We start from the raw sequence: 23,795 nt of genomic DNA on the forward strand, positions 1-23,795 counted from the left end.
TAGTGTTTATGTCCTGAGCGGCATCCCCCGCAGCAATGACAGTGGTCATCGATGTCCATACACAATGGGCATAGTTGCCCAGTGTGTATGAACCTTTAGGCCCATACACACTAAAAGATTTTGGTACTTGTTTCCTAGCACGGCCACAATCGGGAGTAATCGTGTACTTAACTTAAGGTACACGATTACCCCCGATGGACCCGATTTCCTTTGAAATCAGGTCCATTTGGCCGGCTAGGATAAAATATCGGGGGCATCGCGTCGGTCGGGACCGTTAACAATGGTCCCGACGCGACCGACGCGATGCCCGCGATTTCCCCATAGGCTTCAATGTTAAAAAATATTTTAACATTAAAATCGTGTCGGGAAAGGTAAAATATCTGGGGCATCACGTCGGTCGGGACCATTAACAATGGTCACGACGCGATGCCCCCGATTTTTCCATCGGGTTCAATGTTAAAATATTTTTTGACATTGAAATAGTGAAAAAATGTGAAAAATGTGAAATGGGCCAATATGACCCATTTCACATTATAGATGTCCCCGTCGTCACCCCACGATAGACGCCAACCCGAAGCGTGGCGAGCGCAGCGAGCCCGCGAGGGGCGGCGGTGCGCGTCCTCCGACCTTTTCATTCCCCTACTATCCACTAGGGCGTGGAGTGAGAATAGAATAGTGTGGCGAGCGCAGCGAGCCACCGAGCCCGAAGCGTGGCGAGCGCAGCAAGCCCCGCGAGGGGACGCGGATACCTTCACAGGTAAACGCGTCCCTTCGCGGACTTCACAGGTGTCCGCGTCGCCACGGACACCTGTGAAGCCCGCGAGGGGACGCGTATAACTGTGAAGGTATCCGCGTCCCCTCGCGGGGCTCGCCACGCTTCGGGCTCGGTGGCTCGCTGCGCTCGCCACACTATTCTATTCTCACTCGCTGCGCTCACCACGCTTCGGGTTGGCGTCTATCGTGGGGTGGGGTGTACGACGTTATATTTGGGGGGGTTGGCAATATTTTACATTGAATTCAATGTAAAATCGGGTCCCAGGGACCCAATTTACATTTCATTCAAAAAAAAAAATCGGGTCCAAAATCGGTCGGTCGCGTCGATCGCATCGCATGCGACCAAATCGCATGCGATGCGATCGACCCGATTTTTCCGACACGACCACCCCGATGTAAATCGGTGTGGCCGTGCTAGGAAACAAGTACCAAGATTTTAATTTCAAAAGACTTTGCCAAAGTCTCTGAAAGATATATCTCTCATCAAAGTAGTGTGTACACACTGAGCTATTTTCCTCAAAGAGCAAGAGATTTTCAGGAGGCAAAAGAATTTGCTGAAAAACTATCATACAAAGGCTATTTACATAAAGGTCTGGGTTTGAATTCCGAGGGTGGGAACAGCGGCCATTTTATTCAGTATATTTCTGTTCTTTGGGATTGATTCAGAACTGATCGCTGGGCTGTGTATATTCGGACCCCAGCGAACAGGTAAACGCAACCCTTACTCTGATCCGACTGGGAAAAATCCCACCCTTGTGTATGGCTACGATTTCATTTGCCGCTGTGCATGTAGGGAGAAATCCGTTCACCTGTGCCAGCAATGTATATGTTACCGCCATAACAAAATATACATTGGGGGGGGGGGGGGGGGGGGGGGGGCAGTTGCGGCGATAATATATACATTGCTGACCTGCGCTGGCAAAGTTTACACTACTGACTATTATTACTATATATATTGGTGCGCAGCAGTGCTTAAAGTGGTCCTGGTGAGGTGGTGGAACTTGCTTCCCCACCTCTCCCCTGCGCTACATAATATCACCCTTAATTCAAATGATGCCCCACAGTGCAAAACATCATTTGAAATAGCTGCGCCACGGATGGGTGGACCTGTTCTGAGACATCCGGGTTTCCCACCGCTCTGCCCGGCTGTCACCTTTAGCGATGCAGACGGAGGCGGAACGGTTCCGCATACAAAATGGAACTGATGGAATGCAGTTCCGTACCGTTCCGGCTCACTTTAACCCCTGGTGGGCAGTGGTGCCAATAATATTTACATTGCTGGCCTGTGTTTGTGCCTGTGCATTACTATCTTATACATATCATTGGTGGGCAGTGGTGCCAATAATATATACATAATGCATATATTACTGGCTTATAGATATCATTGGTGCCCAGTAGTGCCAGTAATATATACATTGCTGGCCTGTGCCAGCAATGTATATATTACTGACTTAAATAAAAACCATTGGTGGCCAGTGTATGCCCCGTGCGAAGCAGGGCGGGGCGGGCACGGCTGGAGGGGCGGGTGAGCATGGCTGGAGAGGTGGGTGACCAGGCTGCAGTGTGCTGGAGCTGGGCAGACACCGACGGATGCGTTGGCCGGGACGGATGCGCTGGGAGGACGGACGGCCACGGCAGTGAGTATGACAGGCGGGAGGCGGGGCAGGGGAGTGGGCGGTTACTGTCAGCCGGGCTGAAAGTCTCTCATCTTTCAGCCCGGCTGCCGTACACACCTAGCGATGATGGCTAAATATATGAGCCAACGTCGCTAGACGTGCTGGTAAAACCAGCATGATGGGGGAGTGTGCATCATCGCTAGTCGGGCATACATCTCAGGACAAACTTAAGGTGTGTACACATGGGGAGATTTTGACTAATGGGCAATTTTGACTAAGCAATTTTGGGAGAGATTTTGGCTAGATGCACTGGAGATTTTAACTAAGCGATTTTGTCTACAAATAAATGAAATTTTTATCATTATTATTATTTATTACATTTCTATACTAGCTCAGTTTCATTCTTTTGGTTTTCTGGTAATGTATATACACGTTTGGGAGTGCAGAGTACACTCTAACCAACTGCTGCTGATTAGAAAATAGTAAAGATATCTTCCTCCCCTGGAGGATATTGCCTATAGCTCACCACTATTTTATATTTTTTTCCTGTTGCCTAACAGGTCAGTGTTTTGTAGGGAACTGGGGTAATTAAGTATATTTTATTTTTGTATGTGTGTATTATCATGGCGAGGGCGCACGCGGATCGCATTGTAGGCAAAGCACATGCGATTTGCATACAATTTGCGTGCAATTTGCATACAATTTGCATGCAATTTGCATGCAATGCGATATAGCACACCCCCACTATCCACGCCAGCCCGAAGCGTGGCGAGCAGACGCGGTATGCGTTCTCCCTACCTGTTCATACCCCAACTATCCACGTCGGCGTGGAGTTGATGTTATAAAGTGTAGCGAGCCTGAAGCATGGAGAGAGCGGCAAGTGCAGGGAGTCCTGCGTGAGGCCGCGGAAAACAAGTCTGAAGCGTGGCGAGCAGACGCGGTATGCGTTCTCCCTACCTGTTCATACCCCAACTATCCACGTCGGCGTGGAGTTGATGTTATAAAGTGTAGCGAGCCTGAAGCATGGAGAGAGCGGCAAGTGCAGGGAGTCCTGCGTGAGGCCGCGGAAAACAAGTCTGAAGCGTGGCGAGCGCAGTGTGCCCCACGTGGGGACGCAGTATACACATCAAGTAGTCCGGGTCCCCTCGCGGGTCTCGTTTTCCGCGGCCGCTCGCCACATTTCGGGCTCGGTGGCTCGCTGCGCTCACCATACTTTATAAAATCAACTCCACGCTGACGTGGATAGTGGGAGTATCAACAATTCGTGAGGATGCGTACTGCATCCCCTCGTGGGGCTTGCTGCGCATGCCACGCTTTGGGCTGACGTGGATAGTGGGGGTGTGCTAAATCGCATTGCATTCAAATCATGATAATATTTATTTATTATTTATTTACAGTTTCTTATATAGCGCAGCAGATTCCGTTGCGATTTACAATTGTAAACGGAAATAAAACAAACTGGGTAACAACAGACAGACTTGGAGGTAAGAGGGCTCTGCTGCAAGCTTACAATCTATAGTAAAATAGGAGGGAAACACAAGGACAGGCACCAGTAAGGAGTAAGGATAAGTAAGGAGATATATGCTGGTGCAGTATGGTTAATAGCTTTATATGCTAGTAGAAGTGTTTTATATTGACTACGGTAAGATACAGGTAACCAATGGAGGGACTGGCAGAGCGGATCAGCAGACGATGAGCGTCTTGCAAGGAAGATCAGCCTAGCAGCAGCATTTAAAATGGATTGTAGTGGCGAGAGTCTGTTCTTGGGAAGACCAGTTAGGAGACTATTGCAATAATCAATGCGGGATATAATGAGTGCATGGATAAGAGATTTGGTAGTGTCTTGAGTGAAATAGGATCATATTTTTTATATGTTTTTTAGATGCATGTAACATGATTTGGTGACAGATTGAATGTGGGGGAACAAAGGACAGTTCAGAGACGAGGGTGACCCCTAGGCAACAAGCTTGTGGGTTAGGGCAGATTGTCAAGTTGTCAACAGTGATGGAGATAACTGTTCTTAGTTGATTTGAATATAAGTAATTCTGTTTTGGAAATATTGAGTTTGAGGTGGCGAAAAGACATCCAAGATGAGATGGCCCAAAACCACTGGTGACAACTCTAGGGTTGATAGATAGATTTGATCTGCATATAAATGATACTGAAATCTGAAAGAGCTGAAGAGTTTGCCAAGAGAGGAGGTAGAGATTGAGAAAAGCAGAGGACCTAAGACTGAGCCTTGTGGAACTCCGACTGACAGAGGTAGTGAAGAGGAAGTAGAGTTAGAGCGAGCACTGAAAGAGCGATCAGATAGATAAGATGAGAACCAGGAAAGGGCTGTATCATTAATACCTAGGGAGTCAAAAGTTCCCTAATTTATTAAAACCAGCTCTGAAGTGATTTCCCCTCTACATAAAATAAATAGACAATCAATACGTCAAACCCATATGGCCAGGCCGACATGCAAAAGGTTGTCAGGTTCAAAAAGCCCTTGCACGTTCAGGAGCACACTTGTACACCAGGAGAAGAGGAGAAGAGTTTATACTGACATAAGCATACAATCAGAGAAGCGACTACAGTAAAGGTTCATAAAGCATTCGCCGCAGCATGATAGTCAGAATCAATCAGCCTAAAGTCAGTATTTTATGGAAGAAGTTTTATAGTACTTTATATTAGTTTTATTATAGATCCACAGATGGAGCTAAATACTTCAGTGTGATTCTGTGAGGAGATCTGGAAAACATTAACTGTTGGTAGCTCTCGAGGACTGGAGTTGGCAACCCCAGCCATACACTATAACCACCAGTGTCGCCCTGAATATATAAAAGTACAAAAACTGCATAAATGTGTAAATTGTAATAATTATGACTTATGGCCAACCATGTGGCCATGTGGTGTCTGTTTGGTGATCATCTTTCCTATTTATGGAGGTCATTCTGGTTACTTTAGCAGCTTTGCGAGTCAACCAAACGCCGCCCACATGACCAGCTGCCACACCCTTGCACGCTGAGTTTCCCCGCACGCATGCGAATGGATGTTTTGCATAAACATCTATTCGCAACTAGCATGCGGGGAGGAAATCATTCAAACCTCTCTGGTGTCTTACATCTGCGAGCGCTCTGTGCGGGAAGCACCTGCGTCACAAGCAAATTTCCATGGGATCTCTGGGTGTTCCCATAGGCGCGATGATGGCCCGCTGCCTCACGGCCCTCACCTGCAGTGTTGTGTGCGAACGGCTGGCAAATAATCAATGGTGAACATCGTTCACCATAGCAAATTCACAACGGTGAGAATGAACCTGAATGACCTCCTATATGTGAAGGCCTGGAGCTGCAGCTCCCTCCGCCCCATTGTTAATCTGGACCTGTGTCCAGGGTATGCCGTGAATGAGATGGTATCACAGACACACAACTATTTTGTTGTTCTCCTTTTTTGTAACCATATTGTACAACTCATTATTTAGTCAGAAAATAAATAAACAAGCCTGACGGATTCTAGGGAACCAGGGAACGTTACAGACAACCGTATCCTTAAATTAGGTACCAGCATACATTCTGCACTTATCGTTCCTATCTGCCGATAATGTATTGCTGCAATAGACCACCAATGATCAGATGGTTGTACAAATGTTTGGTTTTAGAGTGACTGTCATGAATAATGCATAATTAGCATGTAATAAGATATAGTTTGTGCCAAAGCGCAGTTTAATTACTACAATAATTAGTATTAATAAATTAGATAAATGCAGACCCAATGATCATGCTAAGCTACTTGCCCAATTCTCTCTTTGGTGCGATGATTGAGCACTTAGATCCACAGAGAGACACACACCAGCCTTAGTAATAAAATCTAGGCATGTGCAGCAGCTTCATTCATTCCTTTATGCTGCATGTACTGTATAAAGGGAGTCAATGATTCGCAGTGCAGATGTTGGAAACTGGGACTGGGACTTCAGCAACTGGAATGACAGAAAAGGAGATACCGTTTGGAGACACAGGAGAGTACTGGACTGGGGATGCCGGCTGGGGACGCTGGATACAGGACCAGGGCTACCGGCTGGAGATATTGAGTACTGGACCGGGGCTACCGGCTGGAAAAACAGAGTTCGGGTACCGAACCAGGAGAGGCGGAATACAGGTCTGGGGATACCAGCTGGAGACTTAGAATACTGGACTGTCACAGTAGGATAATGTAATTAAATAATACAATGTGACCAGGAAAATCCACAATACATACTGAGAAACACAGATAACTGGCACACAGGTAGCTGTGGAAGACCTTGTTCTAGTGCACCTCTTGTAATCTGTCTGTCTCCCCTTCCTACTAGATTGTAAGCTCCTCCGAGCAGGGCCCTCTTCCCGTCTGTTGTCAAAGCCCACTTCTCTTCACATTTCACTCACAGCTCTCCTATACTCAAACACTCAGTGACCATCTTCGTCCACATACTCATCTCCATTATTGGCCTCAAGCCTCTTATAGTATGTTGATTGAGTCCTCACTACTTATATTAGAGCTGTAATGTGTATTGAACTGTGGCGCTCTTTATTTGAACTCTTTGTTATTTATTCTATGTTATGCTAAGTTTTGTCCCTGTACTGTTCCTTTGTATGGCGCTGCAAAACACTTGTGGCGCCTTAGAAATAAAATTATAATAATAATAATAGTGAGTTAAAGTTCTGGAAAAAAGTCCTTAACCACCAGATATTGGTTGCTATGAGCAAGCTTGACTGACCGAAATCCTATTAGCTGACTTCAGCAAGATGGCGGTGCTTACGTCCAGGACCTCACTGCAGCCGAACACTAGCGGGCCCACCAGAAGACTGGTGTGTGACCTCGACCTTCTCCTGATGGACGCTGACAGCCAGAGGCTGACAACATGCAAGAGCCAGAGCTTTCAGAAGGGTAAGAAACATGGCTTCCACTGCACACTCTGCACTGTTGTTACAGTTTGCCTATGATGGCCCTACATTTTCCATGTCTGCTAGTTAGGGGAGGAACACAGAAATCGTTTGGTCATATACTGTGAAATATGTCATAGTGCATGGCACGATATCTGATGGTGTCAGGCTGTCTGTAAGGTAGGTATAAGATATTTTGAGCCTAATTCAGACCTGCTCACTCATTGGCAGATGACTGTGAGTGGTCAACCACTGCCCAGGCAGAGAGAAAACCCGCCCAGTGTAAATCTGCAAGTCTATGCAAATGTGAGGAAGTCTGACCCTTCCACAATTCCACGGCAGAGACAGGATGATCGAGGCCGGCGCTGACACCACAAACCTTCCCTTAAAATGCCTGGGCAAGGCTGCGTTTTTTTCAGACATTTGAAAGAAAATGGGCGGTTACCACTCCCAAACAGCAACTTCTTGTGCGTCAAATTGAGAAGGGATTGCAGTTAGATATCTTTGCTATTTTTGTCACAGTCTGGCCCACGCATGCTCGCTATAATCCGTACAGATGTGCAGTCATTCGATAATTGATTGCAAATTCACACAATAAATATCTGCTCTTTTCCCGACAGTTACGTGTAGCACTCCAGCTGTGAAACTACACATCCAAGCATGCTCTGTCACAGTTATAGCATTCTTTAATAAGAAAGTGGTAGCAGGGCATGCTGGGATGCATAGTTTCACAACAGCTAGAGTGCCACAGGTTGGTCATCACTGGTTTAGTACTGTATATACCAAGCATTAGGAGAATTAGCTACCTGGCTTTTTTCAGTCATCTTTAACCTTTGTTGAAAACAATACTACAGATGGAAACAGAGTAAAACTAACAGGTAAATGACATAAAAAAAATAACAAAAAGCAAGCATTTTATATGATAACTTTTCAAATAAATATTGAGTTTAGTAAAATAATATATTAAAAAATGTACTCAAAAAAATATTTAAAATGTTTAAAACTGCGAAATCTTGATATGTGGACCATGTTGCAATGTTTTTAAAAATAAATAATAAATCTTGAATCCTAAAAAGACTGTAACATGTTCAATGAGCCAATTATGTGACATAAAATCATGTGACCATAAATAAGGAGTTATGATTTGTAGTCAGCTAAATATAACATTAGTGTGGTTTAACCAATTTGGAGTAAAGCAATGTGCGCTACAGGAAGGAGAGGGGGGTTGGGGAGCATCAGTCTTATAAACCCTGGGCAAGAATTACAGCGTACAGCAGGAAGCGATGCAGAAAAGACAGTACACTTGTCCTTTTGACTTTTATAATCATTAAATAATCTTCACATTTTAAGTGTAAACAGAGTCTTCATGTGTTCCATTTTTGTAGTGCAAAAGGCATAATGAGATTATCATGACATGTGCTGTTGGCAGCGGACAATGGCCCTTATTCTGATCGGTGCGGCCCGATCAGAATGGCCCTTATTCTGATCGGTGCGGCCAGAGCCGCATACGGGGCTCCGGCCGCACCAACCAATCCCCGCCTACTATACGGATCGCCACGGCCGTCCGTACACGGACGGCTGGCGATCCGCATGAAAATGGTGGGGCGTACGCCTCCACCATGGTGGGAGCTGCCCCCTGCATTCGATGGTCGGCGACCATCGAAGGCAGGGCCGCACGCCCCACCAGCTCCCGCAAGCTGAGAGCACACAGACAATCGTCCGTGTGAAAGCTTGTATGGGGGCGGAGAACTGACATCCGGCGATGTCAGCTTTCCGCCCCCATCACTGGCGTCATAGCCTCATTACCATGCATACGCCCCGCGTTTGCATGGGAACGCCCATGAAACGCGGGGCGTATGCATAGGGAAATGAGGGTATGAAGCCCCTCACGCCCCTATACGCCCCCTTTGCGGCGTAGAAACGTTATGTGCGGCGATTTCGCCTGCACATGCGCAGATTGACCTCTGCGCATGTGCAGACTGAAAACATCGGCGGTACGGCCGCACGCGGGCCGTACCGCTCGATTCAGAATAAGGGCCAATATGCGGCCGCAACCGTGCAGGCGAATCCCCGCCTTCCATACGGATCGCCACCTGCCGTCCGTATGCGGATATGTGGCGATCCGCATGAAATTGGACGGGGATACGCCTCCTCCGTCTTGGGAGCAGCCCCTGCATTCGATGGTCGCCGAACATCGAATGCAGGGCCGCACGCTCCACCAGGTCCCGCAACACAAGACCACACGGACACTTGTCCGTGTGAAATCATGTATGGGGGCGGGCAGCTGACATCCGGCGATGTCAGATGCCCGCCCCGTACCCACGCGTCACGGCCTCATTACCATGCATACGCCCCGCGTTTGCATGGGAACGCCCATGAAACGCGGGGCGTATGCATAGGGTAATGAGGCTAAGTAGCCCCTCACGCCCCTCTACGCCCCCTGTGCGGCGTATAAAGAATCCGTGCGGCGAAATCGCCTGCACATGCGCAGAGTGACCTCTGCACATGCGCAGACGATCAACATCGGCGGTCCGTCCGCATGCGGGAATTTCCGCACCGATCAGAATAAGGGCCCATGAGATTAAAATGTAAAAACAAGAAACAAGTAGTGCATCTAATAGGGCCTAACACATGCCGATATTAAGGCATTTCCCATACACGTTGCGATTTAGCATGCTTTTTGAACTTTTAAAGTTCAAAACGCATTGGTTAGAATCGCACCGTGTTCCTGCGGGGATGCGATGCACATCCCCGCGGGTACAATATTGTAAAGCACAAAAAGTATGTGCAGGCAGTACTTTTTGTGCTACATCGCATCGCATCACTTTTGTAGTACATGCGATGCAATACGATGTCCATTAGGAGTCACCTCCATTAATTAAAAAAAAAAGAGGCTAAAATCGCATCGCACCCGCACAGTACAGTACAGTTCATCGCTTTGCATCCCCTACAAGTGCCAAAATCACACGGCACTTTGAAGTACAAAACGCACAGCACAGAAAAATCGCAACGTGTATGGGCACCTTAAGCGACTTCGCTTAGTTTGTCCAAGTTGCTTAGAAAATGACACTGTGTGTGTGTGTGGGGGGGCTATAGCGACAGCAATGCGCGTCACCGCTTGTCACTATCGCTGTCTCTCAGCTCTCAGCTCTGTGTGATTCTTAATCGTATTCTCTCGATGGCGTATACATTCGTATTTGTAAATACAAATAGGAATGTGCCATGAATACAAATTTAACGTATTTTCAGGACAGTAAATCCTAAAAATACGTATAAGCCTAAAAAATTTGTATTTTACTATACAAATACGATTTTTTTCCCGTATTTGGCTTAGTAAATTTCCCCTATAGGGTATTTTAAAGGGGATATGGTTGGTTGGTCGACCTAAAGATGGTTGACAGTCATTAGGTCGACACCAATAGGTCGACATACTGCAAGGTAAACAGGGGTCTAGGTCGACATGGGACAAGGTCGACAGGTCATTAAGTTGACACAAGCATTAGGTCAACATGGTCTAGGTCGACAGTTAAAAGGTCGACATGGGGTTTTAAACTGTTTTTTGAGCCGACATGTGCGGACAGGTAGTATTTCATGCCCTACCATCCACTAGGGTATGGCGGGAGAATAAAATAGTGTGCCGAGCGCAACGAGGCACCGTGCCCGAAGCATGGCAAGCACAGCGAGCCATGCAAGGGGATGCTTTGCACTTAAAACTGTGTCCATGTCGACTGTTTCTACATTCAGGTAAAAAATCTGTGAAAATCCCCATGTCGACCTAGACCCGTCGACCTTGCAGTATGTTGACCATCTTTAGGTCGACCATACAGTCCATACCCTTTTAGTGGGGTTGGGTAGGTAAGGTCAACAAGAACACTGTAAACATGGTTTCCAAACTGTGTGCCGTGGAAACCTTGGGCCCTTGGGGGGCTTGCATAGGTGCCCTGGAAGGGTGGTCCATGACCAATTCTTTATGAACTATATAATAGACAAACTGTGGACAAACAGAAGTGAATCCTGTCCACCACCACAGAATGCCCCTTTCCCACTGCAACTAAAAAACGGTAAATTGCCGATTTTCAGCGCAATTTACCGTTTTAAGGCTGCAGTGGGAAAGTGCCAGAGTTGAAATACCGTTTAAAGTTAAATGGTATTTCAACCCGTTTTTAAAGCAGAGTCCTACACGTTAAAATAATGGTTAAGAGGCAGTGGGAATGCCTCTTAAATGTTATTTAGCCTCCAGGCAGTCCCAGTGCCTGATGAGAACTAGTAGTTCTCACTTTGTGCATGTGTAATGAGTGCACGTGCATAATAATGAGCCGCTCATTACATATGCGCATAGGTAATGAGCGGCTCATTATTATGCACGTGCACTCATTACATATGCGCAAAGTGAGAACTACTAGTTCTCATCAGGCACTGGGACTGCCTGGACCCTGCATGGACCCCCGCAGCCTCTCCACTGCCCTGCATCCCCGTGCAGGTAAGTACAAGGGGAGGGGAGGTGGGGGCACAAGGCAGGTACGGGGGGTTAGGCACTCTTTACACTTGGGGGGGGGAGGGATTAGGCACTCTTTACAGGGGGGGGGGGTTAGGCACTCTACATTTTACACGGTTCACTGCAATGGGAATGGTACTTTAATGGTATTTAAAACGGTAATCTGCTGCAGTGGGAATGCTAATACCGTTTTAAATACCATTTAAGATTACCAGTACTTTAAACTGGTCTGCAGTGGGAAAGCAGCATAACTGACCCTAAGAACAAAACATAAACACAATTTACTCAATTCATATATTTTTCTGATGTTTTCAATTAGAAACTTTTGCCCTTGGGGTTCCGGGAAACAAATTCTGATACTCACGGGCGACTTGATTCTAAACGTTTGGGAACCACGTCTGTAGACTATAGTTTTGTCTGAAAAACAAGGGGTGAAATTTAATAGGATGAGAGATTCAGAAAGTGAGAGATTTGGTAAGAATTCTCCATTTATTTTTTTTAAAGCGGCAATCATTTACACTGCAAACCCAGTTTGATTTTGCAGTGTAAATGATTGCCGCTTTAAAAAACTGGAGATTTCTTACCAAATCTCTCACTTTCTGAATCTTTCATCCTATTAAATCTCACCCAGGGGGTTATTCAGACCTGATCAGTTCTGTGATATGTTGCAGAGATCTGTAATCAGATAGCCGCCGCTCTGCCATAATTCCCACCCTGTGCAGAGCTGCAAAAATATGGTAGATTAGCTGCCAATCCATTCACAAATCACTCACAATTGTATCATTTTTCCAGTGTGTGCAGTCTGTGTGTAAACCAGGACCTTCTCAGCAAGTGCGATAGAATCAGACTGGAGATGATGTCACACACCCTCCCTGAAAACGCTTCGGCTCACCTGCATTTCTAATGACCGAGTTTGGAAAACACTGCAAAGGTACATCTATAGTACTAATTATTTAATATTATTGATGGGCAATGATTAACATTTTTAATTGCGATCATTTGCATGAAATATTTGCGATTAATCGCTTTGTTAGGTACATAAGTGCCGCTTACCTACAATCTTGCTGACAAGGGTTCCATGCTCATTGACATAGGGATTTCATACTAATTGCCAAGGGGGATTGCATGCTCGTTTCCAAAGGGGGTTCCATGCTTGTTGCCAGGGGGGAAATGCATGCTTGCTGCCATAGGGGGTTAAATGCTCATTGTCAGGGTGAGATCAATCTTTTAATTGTCGGGGTTTGGCACCGCGGAGGCACAGAGTCTCTGACAGCATTAGAGACCCAGCACCCATCCAAAGATGGCCAACGCAGCAAAGTAGACAGCCGCTAGAGGTGCAGGAGTATATCTTCAGTGTTGGTATAATGACCGTCGGTAAAACGTCTGTCAAGAAATCATACTGAACCCCAATGAGACTATGAGGCCTACTGGGCGACTGGTCAGCACCATGCTGTCATGGCGTGCCTTTATTTACGTAAAGGCCTGAGAATGTAGTTCCATCCATCCAGTTGTTAATCAGGCTCCTCTGAATATATATACTAGAGTCTAAAATTAATGTTTTCTTTTTAACGGAGCCCCACCAAAAAAACAAGTGTTATATGCTGTGAACTGCAAACACTTAAACCAAGCTGAAGATAAAAAGGAGATGTCTCTTGTGCTGCACTTCCTTAACCGAGTGCTGCCACTTGGCATGTGATGTGATAGAGTCGGAGATGGGGGGTTGGGACACAGCTGAGAAACTGACTGTAAAAACTAAAACATATACATCAACATAAGCACTGGTATATTCTACAGCAGACAGATATCATCTTGCACAGTTATCAGTTGCTGTACTGTATAATGTATTTTAATCACCGTATTTGGGGAAATCTTAGCAAGATGTTTGTACTTATAAATATTAAATATTTCCTAATATCTTCTGTATCATCCATTGTATCAATTAAAAAAAAAATAACATGCATAAATGTATCTGCTGAATTATGCTTTTCTTTTTATCTAAAGAACAGTAAAAATGTGCCCAAGCTGAGGAAAGCTACGACTGGCAGCATCTTGTGACACACTCTACCACAGGGTGTGCAATGCGATCGACAACATGAGGTTTTGGTTGATCCCAGCCAGCCTGTGAGCGGGAGATTTACACTTTTGTTTTTGTAAATGAAATAACAGAACAGTAAAAGTTTTGTAGTTATGCAATTGAATATATATTATATATAACTGTTCTCCTGTGATTCAAGCTTTATGTAGGGAGGACGCTCAGTCCCCTGACGCTCTAATATGCTTGAGATACTGAAGTTGCACTGTAAACTTGGCAAGTGTATAGGAGTATAGAATCACACCCTATGAAGTCAATTGTTACAGCTAAACCAGGGCATCTGTAATCTGAAACGTAACCTTCCATACAGCTTTATGTCACTCACAATCTGTGTCACTAAAATGAAAACATATAGGGCCAAATGGGTGAGAGTTTCAGAAAGTGAGAGATTTTGGGAGAGTTTTCCCATGTTTTTTAAAGCAGCAATCAATTACATGGCAAAATCAACCTGGTTTTGCAGTGTAATTGATTGCTGCTTTAAAAAACATGGGAAAACTCTCCCAAAATCTCTCACTTTCTGAAACTCTCACCCTATTACATTTGGCCCATAGCATTTAAGGTTACATATGTACTAGTGCAGGATAGGGGTGGCAATGCAACAGTGTCCGAGCTCTCCGGATGCTGATAATGATAACAGCACCTCCGGCAAACTCAGATCCTATCACATATACCCCCAGTGTCCCCATTGTACATTTGGTTTTGCCAAAGGGCTGCTATATAGACATCTCTATACTGCTATAAAGGTCCACAAAATCATTATTTATACTAAATGAACACTGTATATAATATTTATTTATTTATCATGAGATATTTATATATCTCATGCATATTCCACAGTGGACAGCCTTGCGAGTCCACCAAACCCAGCCCGGCAAATGCCCAGACGCCCCCCTCCTCGCAGCGTGTGTCCCCATGCACAGACTGCAAATGGATGTTTAACATATTCGCATGCTGCGGGGAACACCCACATCTTGGAAGGTGCACGCTTGCCGTGTAGTGTGCATGCACCTGGTGAACACAATGTTCACTGTGGGTGCACGCACCATGCGTCTGCACATGCGTAGAAATGTGCCTGCACATGCGCACGACATCGGTCCTCTGTGCGAATAGATCTAAATAAGGTCCAATATCTGGCCATTCAGTCCCAGTAGAGTTTATAATCTATATTCACTACCACAAATACATGCATACACAATACGGCTACTTTTAGGACCTTATTCTGGTTGATTCGCTCGGCAGTGAATTTGCACGGGGACCGATGTTTAGCGTATGTGCAGCAGCATTTCTGCGCATGTGTATACGCTGGGTGCGTGCGAACTCTAATCGCCGAGTGCACGCTCCCAGCTTTGCAAGGGCGTGGGGTACCAGCCTGGGCCATTAGCATATGTGAACGCTCTGCATTTCATGGGCGCTCCCATGAAAACCCTGGGCGTACACATGCTAATGAGTTCATGACGCACGTGCAGGGGGCAGACAGCTGACATATCCGAATGTCAACTGCCCGCCCAATTCCCTGGAATTCTACACGCATATATACAACTGGTCTGGACCCTCCTTACATATGCGTGCGCCTTCACCATCATTTGATGGTCAGCGACCATCGAAAGATAGGGAGGTTCCCATTGGCATGCGAATGGATGTTCATGTAAAACATCCGTTCCCAAGCCTTTCGTACACATTCCGTGTGCAAATGGGTGGCGCCAGCTAACCATACACAAGGCGGGGTTAGAGTGACTGGCAAGGATGCAAATTCACTCTCCCTAGTGCCTAAACCTAACTATACCCTTCTACAGCCTAACCCTCTGCCAGGTGCCTAACCCAAACTATACCCTTCTACAGCCTAACCCTCTGCCAGGTGCCTAACCCTAACTATACCCTTCTGCAGCCTGACTCTAATCCTCTCCCTAGTGCCTAACCCTAACTATACCCTTCTGCAGCCTGACTCTGACTCTCTCCCTAGTGCCTAACCATATCCTTCTACAGCCTGACTCTGACCCTCTCCCTAGTACCTAACCCTAACTATATCCTTCTACAGCCTGACTCTGACCCTCTCCCTAGTGCCTAACCCTAACTATATCCTTCTACAGCCTGACTCTAACCCTCTCCCTAGTGCCTAACCCTAACTATACCCTTCTACAGCCTGACTCTGACCCACTCCCTAGTGCCTAACCCTAACTATATCCTTCTACAGCCTGACTCTGACCCTCTCCCTAGTGCCTAACCCTAACTATATCCTTCGACAGCCTGACTCTAACCCTCTCCCTAGTACCTAACCCTAACTATACCCTTCTACAACCTGACTCTAACCCTCTCCCTAGTGCATAACCCTAACTATATCCTTCTACAGCCTAACCCTACCCTCTCCCTAGTGCCTAACCCTAACTATATCCTTCTACAGCCTGACTCTGACCCTCTCCTTAGTGCCTAACCCTAACTATATCCTTCTACAGCCTGACTCTAACCCTATCCCTAGTGCCTAACCCTAACTCTCTCCCTAGTGCATAACCCTAACTATATCCTTCTATAGCCTGACTCTGACCCTCTCCTTAGTGCCTTACCCTAACTATACCCTTCTACAGCCTGACTCTGACCCTCTCCCTAGTGCCTAACCCTAACTATCCCCTTCTACAGCCTGACTCTGACCCTCTCCCTAGTGCCTAACCCTAACTATATCCTTCTACAGCCTGACTATGACCCTCTCCCTAGTGCCTAACCCTAACTATATCCTTCTATAGCCTGACTCTGACCCTCTCCTTAGTGCCTAACCCTAACTATACCCTTCTGCAACCTGACTCTAACCCTCTCCCTAGTGCCTAACCCTATCTATACCCTTCTGCAGCCTGACTCTGACCCTCTCCCTAGTACCTAACCCTAACTATACCCTTCTACAACCTGACTCTGACCCTCTCCCTAGTGCCTAACCCTAACTATACCCTTCTACAGCCTGACTCTAACCCTCTCCCTAGTGCCTAACCCTAACTATATCCTTCGACAGCCTGACTCTAACCCTCTCCCTAGTACCTAACCCTAACTATACCCTTCTACAACCTGACTCTAACCCTCTCCCTAGTGCCTAACCCTAACTATATCCTTCTACAGCCTAACCCTAACCCTCTCCCTAGTGCCTAACCCTAACTATATCCTTCTACAGCCTGACTCTGACCCTCTCCCTAGTACCTAACCCTAACTATATCCTTCTACAGCCTGACTCTAACCCTATCCCTAGTGCCTAACCCTAACTATATCCTTCTACAGCCTGACTCTGACCCTCTCCCTAGTGCATAACCCTAACTATACCCTTCTACATCCTGACTCTGACCCTCTCCATAGTGCCTATCCCTTACTATATCCTTCTGCAGCCTGACTCTAACCCTCTCCCTAGTGCCTCACCCTTACTATATCCTTCTACAGCCTGACTCTGACCCTCTCCCTAGTGCCTAACCCTAACTATACCCTTCTACAGCCTGACTCTGACCCTCTCCCTAGTGCCTAACCCTAACTATACCCTTCTACAGCCTGACTCTAACCCTCTCCCTAGTGCCTAACCCTAACTATACCCTTCTGCAACCTGACTCTAACCCTCTCCCTAGTGCCTAACCCTAACTATACCCTTCTGCAGCCTGACTCTGACCCTCTCCCTAGTACCTAACCCTAACTATACCCTTCTACAGCCTGACTCTAACCCTCTCCCTAGTGCCTAACCCTAACTATACCCTTCTGCAACCTGACTCTAACCCTCTCCCTAGTGCCTAACCCTAACTATACCCTTCTGCAGCCTGACTCTGACCCTCTCCCTAGTGCCTAACCCTAACTATATCCTTCTATAGCCTGACTCTGACCCTCTCCCTAGTGCCTTACCCTAACTATACCCTTCCACAGCCTGATTCTAACCCTCTCCCTAGTGCCTAACCCTAACTATATCCTTCTACAGCCTGACTCTAACCCTCTCCCTAGTACCTAACCCTAACTATACCCTTCTACAACCTGACTCTAACCCTCTCCCTAGTGCCTAACCCTAACTATATCCTTCTACAGCCTAACCCAAACCCTCTCCCTAGTGCCTAACCCTAACTATATCCTTCTACAGCCTGACTCTGACCCTCTCCCCAGTACCTAACCCTAACTATATCCTTCTACAGCCTGACTCTGACCCTATCCCTAGTGCCTAACCCTAACTATATCCTTCTACAGCCTCACTCTGACCCTCTCCCTAGTGCCTATCCCTTACTATATCCTTCTGCAGCCTGACTCTGACCCTCTCCCTAGTACCTAACCCTAACTATATCCTTCTACAGTCTGACTCTGACCCTCTCCCTAGTACCTAACCCTAACTATATCCTTCTACAGTCTGACTCTGACCCTCACCCTAGTGCCTAACCTTAACTATATCCTTCTATAGCCTGACTCTGACCCTCTCCCTAGTGCCTAACCCTAACTGTACCCTTTTACAGCCTGACTCTAAACCTCACCCTAGCAGGGATCACAAAAACTCACTATAGCGCACATTTTACTCCGGTTTTGGGACCACGGACTGATTTTAAACAAATTAGCGCACCCTGGGGATGCACTTGCTGAAGTCAAGTTCTTGGGGGATAATGTCCCCTGTGGTTGTGCGCAGAGCAGCGCCATGTGCTGTGATCTACAGCTTGGCTAAGCTGGACACCTCATCGGACCCCACTGCCAAGCAGCCAGAGAGAAGCCCGGGGCATGGTGGGGAGCCGCTAATCGCGGCTAAAGGACCAAACACAGGTAAGCACACCAGCAGCCGGCGCTGCCCGCTGCCGCTATCCTGCCCCTGGTGCCGGCCGCTGCTGCTCTCCTGCACCCCAGCCACTGGTGAGAGCACAGACGGCCATCGCTGGAAGCAGCGCCAGGGAGTACGCCACTGAAGAACCACAGAACCCGGTGTTGGAATGTGAACTGCCTCCTCTCAACTCACCCTGGTCACCTTGCCCTCTTGCCCCAGGCCACCCCCATCACCTCACCCCCTCTTGCCCTCAGGCACCTCACCCCCTCTTGCCCTCAGGCACCTCACCCCCTCTTGCCATCAGGCACCTCACTTCTTCTCACACCCACGCATCACCTCACCTGTTTTTGCCCCAGTCACCTCACCCGCCCACTCCTCCCCTCACCTCACCCCCTCATCAGTTCACCCGGTCACTTCACCCTCTTGCCCCCCCTGTCACCTCACCCCCTGCCACCACTTTTTATCTCACCCCATCTCGCTACCTGTCACCCCCCCCCCCCCCCCCCCTCAGCTTGCTGGCATATCACAGGCTTGTTCAAAAGGGGCAAATTCGGCTCTGTTCCGATGGTGGGGGGTCCACGCAACCACATGAGTGTATTTGCGCATGTGCAGACCCCTGTGGGAACACACTCGCCGAAAAGTTCATACAGGAAGGGAGCACCCTGAATGATTTTTCGGCCAGGTGGCTGCATGCGAGGGGCTGTGTTCGAGTACACATCCGATCGCATGCTATCGAGCTATGCAGTGAATATGCGCTGCCTGGCGGGCGGGTCTGAATCAGGTCTCAAATGCAATCATTACATACAACATAACATGTATTTTTATATGTGCTACAATCCCCCTTTCCCTTGCACAGTATGGTTGGCAACCTGTACTGACATAAGGATTAGAGCGAAGGGGCATAAATGCGGGGGGATTTGAGCTTGTTTTCTAAGCGATCTGGTTAGATTGCTTAGAAATGAAGCAAAGTGTGTATGCCCCATAGCGATGGGGATGCGTGGTCCTGAGTCCTATCGCCAGGCTGGATCATTCAAGCCTGCGGTATAAATCAAATCATCGCCATTGTTCTCTCACTGGAGAGCACTGGCCGTGACAGATTGCTCAGCACACATCGCTGGTGCATCGCTGTGTGCTGAGCGATCTGTGCTACACTACATCACTCAGCACGGAGGCTCAATCGCCCCGTGTGTATGGGGCATACAGCCGTATTCTTGTATACATATTCGGGTATATACTGTAACCATGTGCACAACCACTCCCTTACAAAAACACTGTTTAACTGCTCTTATGATCTTATCGCCATGATAGCAATGATAAGGATATCATCTGCAAACGGAATTAAGTGATGAGTAGAAAGTTATATGAACAGAAACACTGTAGGACAAAGGAGAAGGAAATCCTGACTGCTACACAGTTGTGTAACTAATAGCTGCAGCATGGCATAGCAGCTAAACACGTGCAGTGGCGGAACTACTAATTTGGCTCCCCTGCCTAAAAAAGTTTGTGTCGTCCCCCCCCTCCCCCCCATTCCCCCAGGCTCTTTGGTTAGATGAAAAAGGGGGAAAAATGTGCCCCTGCACCTCAAATTTCTTGGGTCCCACTCCCGACTGCAGGCAATGAGGGTGCAGGATATGGCCGCTGCCTGGGGTCCCGGCTGCTGGCAGTGCAAGATGCGGCTGATGCTTTGTCCTAAATGTTGCGGTGCAGGAGGCTGCTGCTGCCCGGGGTCCCGGGCCACGGGCAGCAACAGCCTTTTGTACCGCCGCATCCGTTGCTTGAAGCTACATCATCCGTTACTCAAAGCTACATAACGCCCTGCAGACCCCATCAGCGCTGATTCCCCCAAGCCACCGTGGAGTCTGCAGCACCGTAGTTACACCCCTGAACATGTGTAACATTTTGGTCCTTTATTTCCCCAACATTCTGCTCCAGATCCTATTTGACACAAAATACTTATCTGCATCACTAAATGTAATATCACAGTTGCAAAGTATATTAAAGTAGAAACTTCTCGCTTGACTCAGAAGACTCTTAGGGGGAAATTTCCTAAGATGTGTATTCTACTTCACATGTGATGTTGCTATGGGCAACCCATCAGAATCTACTTATTTATTTAGCACCCTCTAGAAGATACTGTAGTAGACAGGATCTGATTGGTTGCCCATTCACCATTGTGAAGTAGAATACACATCTTAGTAGATTTCCTCCAATAATTCATGAGGTTCTTCAGAAGCCTCAAGCAATGTGCTTGTGTACACATATTCGGATTGCATGCCCCCTCTGTAGGGGGGATTAATTTACCAGTGCAGGCAGAGCTCAGTTACTTTGCAAATAGTTGCACAGCACACATAGACCCTCATTCACTATTAGATGCAAAAGTCTGAAAAACAAACAAGCAATTGCAGACTTCTGCGCATGCACATCAGCCGCAGAGCACATGCGAAACCTTCCACAAAAAAAAAAACACATCTTGGAAGGATGCAAATGCATTTTGATTGCCAGCAATGGGTGGCTGGTGTGCCAAGGGTTTAGACAACAAGGATGTGTCCGGACCCTTTTTGGGCCAGATGTGTGATGTCACAAGCAGTTGCTCTAGATGGCGGTGGTGTGCCTGCCTTTGCAGCCAGGCTGTGCAGGTAGGGGTAGAGCCTAATCGATTTTTGTGTGTGTGTCTATGTCAACATTGGCCGCCATAGACACCGTATAAGTGTACCGTGTCCGCTCACCTTGCTTCAGGCATTATTATAATCTCACTCTATGCCCACCTGGATCGTGAAATAAGAACAAATAAGTTTCAAAGAAAAAATCATGAAAAACGTATGCTGACTTTTTCACTTATCGTCATTTCAAATGGCAGCATTTTGACCGTATCGGCATTTTAACCATGTTGGCGTAATGCAGGTTGGCATTTTCAATCCAGATTCTGGGGCATAAACCAAGATGTCCTTGTAGCTCTTATCAGGAGAGCTTTGTGATTTTATCAAGCATTCTGCATTACTAAGTGCCGCTATGCTTGAGATGAGTTGCAGGACAATGTTATGGTTGATGCATCCCACTCATAGGGGTAAATTACTAAAGCGTGTAAAAATGAAGAAGTGATTACCCCGCAATGTGCAGCTGCTTGCTTATAACTGAATCTGTCTTTATCGGTTTGATTTGTGAGTGATGCTGTCAATGCCCACACTCTAGTGCATGCTTATGCCACCCTTCGTTTTGTACGCTCCCTTTAAAGGACTGTGAACACATTTAAGGGACTATGAAGTGGAATCATGGTGCAATAAGGGAACTCTGTGTTTTATGTTATTGCAAAGGCATATCACAGAGTTCAGAGCAAAGATACATCAATTTTAGAAATACTGTAGTTCTATCCTACAGAAAGAGGTACCTACAGGATTTGGAGCTTAAATGCATCTGGTCAATATGTATGTGTACTGATTCTCCCTCCCACTAGCAAAACTGTTGCTACTAAATGCAAAACATACAACCCTAAAGCTGGGTACACACTGGGTGATATATTTGTAACTATATGCACAATACTAATATCGTTAACAATATATTGCAAACATCAACCAGCGTGCTCAACATCGTTAATGATGCACGCTGCCGCGCATTGGTAATAAGCCCTACAGGGAGTTATATACTGAATGATATCGGTCAGTGACATCACTGGGACCCCCAGTCCGTACATGCAGTCACTGGTGGCATTGACCCAGTTTAAAACATGGCTCCACTGAAGAGGCATGCCCATGACAGATGTACACAGCTTTCAGCTTCAACTCTGTATTGGAACTAGTTCAGTGTCTACAGAACATACAAATACATGGATCCAGCAGGCTTCTTTTAATAAAACGAAAAAGAAGAACCACTTATAATGCCCATAGATCCTCATTTGTGCTGAACAAGTGAAAGCTGATCTTTGCCCTTTTTTTTACTTTTCAGAAACTACTGTAGCTCTGTAGGGCAACTTCAGAAAACAGATTTTTACCATTTTTTTTATTTATTTCATTATCTGGAAGTGGGGATAACAGGTTTTACCTCTGCAGAGAGCAGCAGTGAAATATATGGCACCATGTTATCTGAAAGTAATGCATTACTTTGCATTGCAGGTCGCTAGTCCCAACATGACTATGCACCTGCCACATCCTTCCTGTACAATAAGATGTATTAGAAGTATAAGTATATATAAATTATGATTATTGCATATGTCTTATTGCACATACCCACTCCATAGCGCTCTGTATCATTTTTCTGCCAGGGGGCCATGCTGACCGGACTGAGGAGGCTGCAGCAGCTGCTACTACTAGTACTAGTTTTGCACACAACACAGAGCTCTCAAGTGTTCAGAGAATTTGAGGACCAGGTCTGCTCGTCACCCTTCAGTGTCTCTGGCTGTAGTAGCTGCAGAACTGACACGGTCCCTCCCAGTCACACTTCTACTCAGCACTTCCTTCTTCTGTGTAATAATCCGTTTACTGAGTGAGTTTCCTCCTCTGATGCTGCACTGTCCTTGCACAAACCACTGTTCATGTGCTGCTGTGCTGACATTATTTCAGTGCATTAACCAATATACTGTAGCCAATTATGTTAAGTAGGTGGAAGCAGTCACTTGGAAGGTTGGGGGAAGGGGCAGAGATTGCTCAGTATAAATACACTTTTTATGACTTTATGGGGTAAAAGTTTGCCAATAGCAACCAATCAGATTCTACTTATTTATTTAGCACTTTGTGAAGGCTAACAGCTAGAATCTGATTGGATGCCATGGACAACAGTTCTTACTTCTAAAAAAAACTCCTATTCCATTCTCTATTAGGGCTGACATGTATAGAGACTTTCAAGTCAGTCATTAGGGGGGTGCTATGGGGACAACTGTCCCAGGCCCAGCCAGCCATCAACAGTGGTGGGCTGAGAGTTCTCTGCAGCGGCCACCGCACAGTCACAGCCCACCAGCCAGAGCCCTCTTCATTAGTCACTCATCCCGCTGGCTAGGGATGGCCATCAACCATCGATGATTAGAAATCATTGATGGTTTATGACCAATGTCGAATAATTTTGCCATTGATGGGAGAGAACCAGATGGTTTCCCACCATCGATGTCAAGCTTAAACGAATAGTTTCGTTTTTGTTTTTTACCCAAGGTGTCGGGACACGGAACATAGCTCCGTCCCCGGCAGCC

The 23,795-nt window shown here is 46.7% G+C and overlaps 1 protein-coding gene across 4 annotated transcripts in view; it reads right to left on the reverse strand.

The window, feature by feature from the left end:
* Positions 1–23,001, reverse strand: part of DOCK2 (dedicator of cytokinesis 2) — a 707,149-nt gene extending 684,148 nt beyond the window's left edge. For all 4 annotated transcript variants that reach the window (XM_083181781.1, XM_083181779.1, XM_083181780.1 and 1 more), the window contains exon 1: positions 22,843–23,001. In XM_083181781.1, coding sequence (XP_083037907.1) covers positions 22,843–22,885 — 43 coding nt within the window. In that variant the 5' untranslated portion in view covers positions 22,886–23,001. The remainder of the gene's footprint in view (positions 1–22,842) is intronic.
* Positions 23,002–23,795: the final 794 nt, after the last annotated feature.

This window comes from Crinia signifera, chromosome 4 (assembly GCF_055691185.1).
Source record: "Crinia signifera chromosome 4, ASM5569118v1, whole genome shotgun sequence".
Classification (NCBI taxonomy): domain Eukaryota; kingdom Metazoa; phylum Chordata; class Amphibia; order Anura; family Myobatrachidae; genus Crinia; species Crinia signifera.